Below are 10,899 nucleotides of genomic sequence, written 5' to 3'. Positions count from 1 at the left end.
CCCCAAGACACAACAAGCCACCTGCTCAGACGTACCGCCCAAACTACACCCACAACAATGGAGGACCCCCGAAGCCCGGAGGCAACAACAACAGCAACAACCACAACAGCAACAACAACCACCATAACAACAACAACCACAACCAGAATGGTAACAACAACAACACCAACACTGCCCCAAGGACTGGAAGCAATGCTACCCCATTGCTCCAAAGGACAAGTCAACGGTGACTTGTTATGAATGTGGAATTGTGGGTCACTACTCCAATGAGTGCCCCAAGAAGCTTGCCAAGACTTCCCCCAATACTGCTGCACCTGCCCAGCAACAGCGCCGCTTTGCAGTTAGAAGGAACCCGAACAACCGCAACGGCCATCTCTACCACACGAGTGCCACAGAAGCCCAGGAAGCACCCCAGGCCATGCAGAGTATGTTTCCCTGTTAACCCAATTGCCCAATCTCTCTTAGGTTCCTAACTTTTCTTAAATCTCGGGACGAGATTTTTTTTAAGGGGGAAGGATTTGTAACATCCCAAAAATTTCAAAACAAAGAAAATGAATTTCACTTATTCCAATTTTTGGAGCCAACAAAAACTTTAATTGCCTCACTTGATATGCATAGTATTCAAGCAAGTAGGATGTGAGCTTTTCCATGATTGCTTGCTTGAGTGTTACCAATGTCTCTAAAACCCTAAACCTTGCTCTTTGAGGTCAAGAAGAAACAAAAAAAGGAAAAGGAAAATAAAATAAGAAGACATATGTGGGCTTATGGCTATTTCTCCAAATAATGGCCTATACCCTATTTACCTTACCTAAATGGTTGAAACCATTACTAAACCCAACCTAACCCTAAATGAACCCAAATGAATACTCTTTGGGATCAAAGGGAAGCAAATAAAAATAAAAGAAAAATAAAAATAGCAACACATATGAGGCTATGGCCATTTTTGCAAATCTTTAACCTAGGCCATTTTACTTTGTGCCAATGGTTTAGAAACATAACTAAACACTAAATAACACCTTTTGGATCAAGGAAACACAAACCAAATCAAAGGAATTATCAAAAACCAAGCCACATATGATAATGGTCATATGTGACAATTTTAACATCTTACCCACTTTGAGCCCCTGTAGTAAGAGATTTCTAAACCAAACCCTCTCAAATATTTGCACCTCATCCAAGACCTTATCAAGGTGAACAATTTTGGTGTGGACCACCTTGACTAATTCATTCTCAATTCCTTAGTATAAGGATGCAAAGTTGTGACATTGAATCAGATTTAAGATCAACCCCAATTTGATTTTTCCCAAATCTCTTCAAACTTGCAAACCAACACCACCACAAGGTGCCAAACATTATTTGAGACACGCCCATAAAATTTTGTGCCAAAATTCAAAAATAATTCTCATGCGGCCATTTCATCAAACACATGGCAGGCATCAATCTGATTTACTCACACATGCTATTACCCAATGGATTTTGGGCTAAACCAGAGATGATTTGTGATCATTGTGGTCCTTGTACCTCCTCTGGATCAAGCCATGCTTTGCAGCTATGATAAAAGTGGAGAAATGATCACCACAAGTCCATGCCGACCCTTACATGCCACTCTCATGCCATCAACACCTCCATTCCACTCCATCCCACCTCACCATGTCTACTGACTCTCCCACACTCTCCAGAACCCGCCTGTACCCGCCACTAGCCAAGAGAAGCCCTGCCCAGCCCAGAACATGACGTGCCCAGACGCGCCCTGTAACACCCCATTTTTCAGAACCTGCATTTTTCCTCTTGCTTAAAATTTTGAACCAACAAAAACTTTCATTATATGTTTGTGAGAGTACTTAATTGTGTTTCATGCTTAGCCTAGTTTTAAATTTTTCACTAAGAGTTTAACTTTGGGAAATAACCTTGAGTGATATTTTAGTACCTCACATAGAATCATTAGGGTTTGCCCATTTATGCAAAAGGCAACATTTTTAGTTGTTCACTTCATCACCAAAAACCCTAGTTCTACTAGATGACCACCACCATCATGACAAGAGGGAACACTCCCCTCCCTTCTCTTGATGATGACACCTCCTAATCTAGGGTTACACCAACAACATCACCACCACTTCTTTCTCTGATTTTTTCTTCAACACATATGCTCATGCACCCGTTGCCAAAACTTGGCACATGCACATGGCATGATCCCCTTTCTTTTATCCCTGCCCCTTTTTCTTTTTTCTCCCTTTCTCTCTTGGAGTATGACCATGAGACAAAGAGGAGGGGAATTTCCCCCTCTTTTCTCTCTTCTTCTCTCTCTCTCATTTCTTCCCTGGTTTGGGCCGTGGTCGACACCACCTCTCCCTCTATTGCCCTGGCCCCCTTCCACCCCTCTCTCTTGGCCCAAACACCACCAGCACCCCCTCTCCCACGCCAAAACCCTAGCCCTAAAACGCACGCGCACGCCACGCTGGCAGGGACATGATGGCACGGAGCCTCGCTCGACGCGCCATCAGCCTCATCAGCCGCGCACCGCCTCGACTCCCTCCCCTCGCTGATGCCACCAAGGCGACGTCACCCGGGGCCCGGCCAGTGACGCCAGCCCTCGCGCGCCCGTTGGCCGTCGCCACCGCCCACTCCACTACCCATGCCCCTCTCCGCCTATAAAACCCCACCGAGAGCCGCTCCTCTCCCCTTAGTCCCCTCTCACCCACGCCGTTAGGCTGCCCAACCCCCTACCTAGCTGCTTGAGCAGCAGCTCGAGCTGCTGCTGTCGCCGCCCGAGACGCTCACCGCGGTCACCGTGTGGGTGACGCGCAGGTGGTCACCGCCACGACGCCAGCGACGCCTCCCTCCCTTTCCTCTCGTCGCCAACACCGTCCCCTGCAACCCTAACCCTTTTCCCTTGCCCCTGCCGCTCAGATCTGCAGCGAGGCGACGACGACGACGCTCTGACGACGCCCGTGACGCAGACGCCGCGGAACGAGGCGACGACGACGTGTCTGAGCCCCGCCAGGACGACCACGAGCCGCACGACCACGCCGCCCACACGTCTGCACACCGCCGAGTCGCCATTGACCACGGGTAAGCCGCCGCGCCGCCTTTTCCTTCTGCGCCGGCGAGCGCCACGCGCACGTCGTGGACACGACGGCTCCTGGCCGTCGGATCCAGATCCAGCGGCTGCATGGGCCATGCGGCCATGCTAGCCATGCACGGGCTGGCCCGCCACGGGCCCCGGCCTTTTTCCTTTCTTCTTCTTTTTTTTCTCCGACCACCGGAGAGCCCCACTGGGCCGGCCCATCACCACAGCACCGCACGGCCCATAGTTTCCCGCCCACGGGAAATTCGTTTAAAAATTCTAATTAGAATGTAAAAACTGAAAAGTATCTGCGAGCCTTTTTGTGAATAAAATTAGTTTGGTAGCTCCGATTGATATGATTCCAGTTGCATTAGAACCAGTTTGAAAATATCTACCAGATGCCACTGACTATGTATTTTTAGGATTTTTACACGATTTTTAGTAAATGAAACTTGACCACTGTTTTCTGGTTAGTGTTTCTAGCCTCTAAAATTGGAAAATAAACATTTTTGAATGAATCCAATTGTGTTAGTCTTATTTTGTTACTGTGCACCTAGGAAAAATACCACGAGTCTCTGTTCATGAAGTTTTATCTCTAGTTATGATTGTATGTGTGTCACATGCAATGATAGGGTTTACATTTGTTTGTTTTATTTAAACCTTGTCACCTTTTTATTCTAAAATCGGAAAAACCATAATTTGTTACTGTAAAACAACTCCCCTGCATATTTTCATATTTTATTTATTTACCCTTGGTTCTTGAGTTGCTTATTGATTGTATGCATCGTTTACTTTTGCGACACTAGATACGAACGAGGGAGAAGTCGAAGGGGAGGACTTTGGAGAAGGATTTGAGGAAGACCAGGGACAAGCCAACCAAGGCAAGCCATCTTGTGATCTCTGTTTTGGTGTCTAGTTGGGTGTCATTTGTTGATCCCCAAAGAACCTTGATTCTATATGTGTTGTTCTCTCTATCTTTGTTGTCTATGTATGGTTGCTAGTGGAGTACTCCCTAGTGGTGATACTCCACTATTGTCTTTGTGATTATGGGATGCATGGTGTTGGGGGGATGGCCCCCGGTATGCCAAAGGCATGCCAAACCGGATGGTTTGAGCCATCAAGATACCGGTTTAATGTTTATACCGGAGCACAACGATAAGTGTTTGGCTAAGTAAAGCTAAGCCGGTATCCCCAAGAGGGGTATACCGGAACCGGGTAAAGAAGACACCGGGCTACCGGTAAGAACAGCACGTCGGCAAGACTGGTCAAAGATTCTCTTCAGAGCTAGAGGACAAGGATGAGCTAAGCAAAGTGACTTTAAACGAAGCCCTGGCGCCAAAGAGAGGGATGACGCTGAAAGAAGCCGGGGGACGTCACCCTTCCTGATTAAAGAAGACCCCGACGTCATCCATGATTAAAGTTACTTTGTAAAGTAGTTTGTCCAGTCAAAGATACCATTAGGGTTTCTTGCCCTGTAAGACACCCTCTCCCCTATATAAGGAGAGGGGGCATAGCCCTTACGGGCACGATGAACCTTGTATCCAAAAACTTGTACCATGTTGAGATCAATGAAGATCGTGATCTAGAGCAGAGTTCTTCCTTGTGTGTTTCTTCTTGTATCATTGCCTTTGGCTGAGTTCTTGAGGAAACCATCCGGAAGTTCATCCCATCAAATCACAAACCCTCCCCCGAATCCTCTTGCGCCCATTCGGCCCCAACTTAAGCCATCCCATGGCATCTGCTCGTTCGCCACGACGACACATGGCATCATGGTCATGCTATTCCACTTGGTTATCTTGTATGCTCAAATTGAGCATGTCTCATCTCAAGATAATGACTTACACCACACCCACTCCCTTTGTTGTATAAAGGTATCAATGTCATGATCTTGGTGTATTCTCAACTTGAGAGGAGTATGCCATGTACCCCATTGTAGAGTATGTTGGATAGTGATACTTCATTAGGTAAGTTTGATGATTAGCCCCTCAAATCTGAGAATACATTCCTCCTTGTGTTGTCTTAATACATGCTTACCTCAAGCAAGTATGATCCACTCCATTGCCTTCTTTTTTCACCATCTATGGCGTGATGACTCTCATCTCGGCCATAGTGCAATACTAGTTCAACTCATGAAACTATAGGTTGAGAACCCCTCAAGGCTTACCTTGTTGTAAATGCTTACGAAAACCTTGGGTAAGTTAACTCTACCCAAGTGTATGTTTTCGATGGAAAAGCAAATGTTTTGAACAAGGTTGTTCGGAGAAATATGGTGGTTTGTTGGTAAACAATGGAAGTGTGTGGGTTTTGTTTCTCAAAGGAGCACTGCGTATAAGTGTTCGCCGTCCCAACTTTTATTCGCGCAACCACATTATCCAAAGTGGGCACGGGCTTAGTCCGTAGTCTGTTGAAATTGGCATGAGCACCCTTCACAACTTTCTAGGGAGGGTCACGATGACCTCTGACGCCGGGTTGCGCTCTGGAGGAGGCAATAAACTGTAGTTGCCTATAGCCGGACGATTACTGAGGGTCTTCTGTCATGGCGCCGGAGATACGCTCAAAAGGAGGTATGCTGCCGGGGTGCCGGGAAGGGGTAAGCCCGTAGGGAAGGACTCATGTCAAGGGAGACGGGCGAAAGACTATGACTTGTTATCCGAAACTCGCATACTTTCGTATGACGATCCGGGGATGATCCCGGCGGATTTATCGGTTCTTGTGGGGAAAGTGTGCAAACTCTGCAGAGTCAAATCTATTCGAATAGCCGTGTCCGCGATCATGGACAAGTTGAAATGGCCATACTTAACCTGGGCTTGAGTTTTTATTTGATAAATGTTTGCAAAGGAAATGTTGTGTTGGATGTACCGGAAGGGTACGGAAAAAGGGCGTGTGTCGACCATATGGAGATGGTCGTGGGATAACTAAGGTCAAGTGGGGAACTCTTTCCTAAGTGTTTCATGAAGAGGAACTCTTCTTCAATAACGATATAGAGATGTCATAGTTATCTTTTGAAGTATCTTCTTCAATAAAGATATAGAGATGTCATAGGACCATCCCTAGTATCCCCATCAATTGAGATGGTGGTATGCTACCTCTTTCTCAATAAAGTTAACGAGATGTCCTACAAACACCATAGTGTCCGCATCACTTGAGATGCCGGCATGCTATATCCACAAGAGAAACTGATCTTCTTATGCATGTTATATCCACAAGAGAAACTGTTCTTCCTCTCTTGTCTTCTCTAGATAGAATTGTTATCACCTTCTTGGTGGTTTGCGAGTACAATTCCAAATGTACTCACGGCTTTGTCCCTGGCTATTTACTTGGCCAGACTATGAGGAGGACTACGAAGATGATGGAGGATATCAGGACGACTATGCGACCTAGGATGATCTCCAAGTTAGTTGCCTGTAGGTCTAAGGCATGACTTGGGCCCGACGACGTTGACGTGTATCCGCTGCAATGTTTGTGAACTTGCCCTAAGTGGTATTTATGTAAGACAGGGTCATGTGACCCCGATGTTGTAAGACTTATTTTATTCGGTACTGTAATGGATGTTGTTATCTGGATATTCAGTTCGGTTATGTGCTCACGGTACACCGATCATGGGATCGTGAGTTGGATGCATAACAGGGTATTTCGGACAGCTAGTCCGGGGTCCCCACAGAGCTGGTATCAGAGCCATCCTGACCTTAGGAGACCCTAGTTAGCATGGACGTTAAGATAGTACAAAAGCTATTTTTCTATATCAAAACCGAGATGACTAATTGCTAAAATAATGCCTAGTCTCTCCCCTAATTTCTCTTAGACTAAATATTACTTGCATTAATTTTTGATGTTTTTACTTTATGTATATAAAATTTTGCACACTATGATCATGTTACTAATTATCAACTTAAAATCTTGTGTACATGGATCCACCGATGTTCACTGAGAGCCGCCAGCTGGGCTATGATCAGCCCCGCTTTCTGTTTGAGACCGCCCTCATCGAGGTGTCGCGGGCCATCAGACGCCTGCTGCCCGAGGTGAAGGGAGGACAGATGGAGTGCACCAAGGAGGGCGAGATGTCCTGGATGGTGGTTTGCACACTCCGGGGTTCTCATGTGAGGAACATCGAGGAGATTGAGGTCCAGGTCTTCGACCGCACTTGGGAGGAAGGACTTGTGAGGGTGATGCAGGCAGCTCTCGCACGCCTTTGCTTCCACCACCGTGCCGAGTTGGAGGCAAAGCGGCTCCCTCACGCTCTCTTGGGGCGCCACAACGAGGAAGGGATTCCCACCATGACTCCCTACACTTGTCCCCTTGGACGCCAGGCTGCCCAGATGGAGAACCTGTTGTTCAAGACTCAGCTCAGCCTTGACTCCAATAGAATGGAGAACGAAGTGCTGAAGCATGAGATGGAGGGACTCAAGTTGGACCTGAAGCTTGCCAAACTGAAGTACCACCGCCAGCAGAAACAGAAGCTCCGTGTTCAGGAGGCCAACTATATGCTCAAAGTGAAGGTAATGCACCTCAAGTCTGCTCTTCGCGATGCCGATGAAGAGCTGGAGAGTCTTCAGGACGAGGGCGAGGATCTCCGTAAGGAGGACACCGCTCTCGTTAGTGACGACGAGGACTACATGGAAGAAGAAGGGCTCGACGGGCTTGATGAAGAGGACGACGATGACCGTGCCTTCATCAACGACGAGGCCGAAGAACCCGCGCCTCTCCGCACCATCGAGGCCACCTCGGATGGTGAGGAGCAAGACCCCGAGGAGCCCCCATTTGACAGCCTTTCCACCCCTCTTGATGAATTCTAGTTGTGCACTTGCGAGACTTATGTTATGAGATGTTGTCCCCGATGTAACGCCGTACTATGTTGGTCCTTACGTGACCTTGTTGGTTGTGAACCTCGAAGATTTTGGTAGTACCGACGTTTGTGGTTTGGATGTTTGATTTTGTGTTGTTTGCTGCTTTTACTTTCCGGAAATTTTTTCTTTCATGCATATACATTCCTTCCCCTTGGCAAGCACTTGCACTCCCGAAGTTTTTTCCGTCATCTCATACCTTGTCTCTCATCTTTACCTCCCCAGATGGTTGAGACTCGCCGTGGAGGTTCCACTTCCGAAAACCCACCACCACCCCCGGATCCTGACATGGCCCAAATCCTGCGCCTTTTAATGGAGGACCGCCAGCGCGCTCGCGCAGAAAGTGAAGCCAGCATAGCCGCACTCTGGCAAATTGCTCAAGCTGCTGCGGGAAACCGTGGCAATGAAGAGGGGGATGGACACGCAGAAGAAGCCCCAAGGTCACGGCTTAGGGATTTTCAGAATACCAATCTCCCTGTGTTTTCTAAATGCACCGCTCCCCTCGACGCGGATGATTGGCTCCGCACCATCGAGAACAACTTGGAAGTCGCTGCCGTGGGAGATCATGAGAAAGTTCTTCTCGCCACCCATTTTCTTTTCGGCCCTGCACGAGCCTGGTGGGAGAACGTCAAAGCTATGCAAGCTGTTGATCATGTCATTAACTGGGAAGAGTTCACCGCCAAGTTCCGCAAGGCCCATATTCCTACGGGATTAATCAAGATGAAGCGTGACGAGTTCTTCAACTTAAAGCAGAATAACTCCAATGTGGTGGATTATCTCGACAAGTTTAACACCTTAGCAAGGTACGCCCCTCAGGACACCGACACTGATGAGAAGAAGCGCGACCGTTTTATGAATGGTCTGCATGAAGAGATCCAGAGTATCCTCGTGGCTGTACCCTACCCCGACTTGGAGGCGCTAGTGGATGCTGCCATCATGGTGGAATCCAAGTGCAAGGCTGCTTATGAGACCAGGAAGCGCAAGATGCAACAGCAACAGAGTGGACCCAGCAACCCCAAGTACCGCAGCCCACCTCCTGCCAAATCATCTAATCCGCCCCAGAGGAACTCCACCCCAGCTCCTACATACCATCCCAACACCTTCAACACCAACCGTTCAGCTCCACAGTATCGTACCGGAGGAGGAGGTTACAACAACAATCCTCGCCCCAATCCCCCAGCTCGTACTCAGGGAGATGGTTGCTTCGCTTGCGGGAAGCCGGGGCACTTCTCTCGTGAGTGCCCTACCAAGATGAAGACGCCTCAGCGCGCCAATGCACCAAGGCCCAACCAAGCTCAAGCTAGAACTGCATCAGGAAAGAAGCCTGCTATCAAGAAGCAAGCCAATGCCGCCCATGGACACCTGAACCATGCCAACGCTGAAGAGGCTGAGGAAGCTCCGGACATTGTGATGGGTACGTTCCTAGTTCACTCCACTCCCGCCCGAGTTCTTTTTGATTCAGGAGCATCTCATTCATTCGTTACCGAACCCTTCGTTAAGAAAAGTGGGATGAAACCGACTACCATGAGACGCCTCATGTTAGTTCAAATTCCCGGATCCACCGCTAAAACCCGACTATCTTGCAAAAACCTTCCTATAATCATACAAGGTATACCTTTCCACTCCGATCTTATAGTTTTAGGGGCTCAAGGCTTAGAGGTAATACTTGGAATGGACTGGATGACCAAGTATAAGGGACACATTGACTGCGTCCAAAAATCCATTACCCTAACCAATGATCAAGGCCTACCAGTAAAATACACGACCACTTTACACTCATCCAAAGCCTTCTGCAAGAAAAGCATCTCTAGACCCACCCTTGACCAAGTTCCTATTGTCTGTGAGTATCCTGATGTTTTCCCGGAGGAATTGCCCGGTATGCCCCCAGATCGGGATATCGAGTTCATCATAGAGCTAATTCCGGGTACCGCACCGATATCCCAGAGACCATATCGTATGAACCCCCAAGAGCTGATCGAATTAAAGAGACAATTGGATGGCATGTTGGAGAAAGGTCTGATCCGACCTAGTGCTTCACCATGGGGATCACCTACGATCTTCGTGGACAAAAGAGATGGAACCATTCGCTTATGTGTGGATTACCGGAGGCTCAATGATGTCACCATAAAAAAAAAGTACCCTCTGCCCAAGATTGATTATCTATTTGACCAGATGAATGGAGCCAAAGTTTTCTCCAAGATAGACCTTCGCACCGGATATCACCAGCTCAAAGTCAGAGAATCAGACATTCCCAAGACTGCCTTTACTACCCGTTACGGATTGTACGAGTACACCGTAATGTCCTTTGGACTCACAAATGCCCCCGCCTACTTCAAGAACCTCATAAACAAAGTCTTCATGGAATACCTCGACAAATTTGTTGTGGTGTTCATCGATGACATCTTGGTTTACTCCAAAACTGAAGAGGAGCATGAAGAACATCTGAGACTTGTTTTGGGTATCCTTAGACAACATCAACTCTATGCTAAGTTCAGTAAATGCCAGTTTTGGCTCAAGGAAGTTGGATTTCTTGGCCACATCCTATCTGCCGGAGGACTCTCGGTTGATCCCTCTCTAATCAAGTCCATTGTGGAATGACAACCCCCTAAGAACGTTACGGAGGTAAGATCCTTCCTCGGATTGGAAGGATATTACCGCAAGTTCGTTGAAGGATTATCAAGTATCGCCAAACCTATGACTCTTCTGCTCAAAAAGGATAAGAAGTTTGAATGGACGGATAAGTGTGAAGAGAGTTTCCAAGAATTAAAAAGGTGACTTGTCTCGGCTCCCATCTTGACCATGTCCAACGTCACCAAGGACTTCGTGATCTATTGTGATGCATCCAAGCTTGGTCTTGGAAGTGTCTTAATGCAAGAAGGTAAAGTTATCTCTTATCTATCCCGACAACTCAAACCTCATGAAGCCAACTACCCCACCCATGACCTGGAGTTAGCCGCCGTAGTTCATGCCCTCAAGACTTGGCGCCACTATCTC

At 47.6% G+C, this 10,899-nt stretch overlaps 1 protein-coding gene across 1 annotated transcript; it reads left to right on the top strand.

Moving 5' to 3' along the window:
- The first annotated feature begins 8,193 nt into the window (after positions 1-8,193).
- LOC139833627 (uncharacterized) lies at positions 8,194-10,503 on the top strand. Its single transcript, XM_071823953.1, has 2 exons — positions 8,194-9,319; positions 9,692-10,503. The coding sequence occupies exons 1-2, from the start codon at positions 8,194-8,196 to the stop codon at positions 10,501-10,503; spliced, it is 1,938 nt and encodes a 645-aa protein (XP_071680054.1).
- Positions 10,504-10,899: the final 396 nt, after the last annotated feature.

This window comes from Lolium perenne, chromosome 7 (assembly GCF_019359855.2).
Source record: "Lolium perenne isolate Kyuss_39 chromosome 7, Kyuss_2.0, whole genome shotgun sequence".
In the NCBI taxonomy this organism is placed as follows: Eukaryota; Viridiplantae; Streptophyta; class Magnoliopsida; order Poales; family Poaceae; genus Lolium; species Lolium perenne.
The sequence above is the reverse complement of the archived record's forward strand: the minus strand, read 5'-3'. Positions and strand labels throughout refer to the sequence as shown.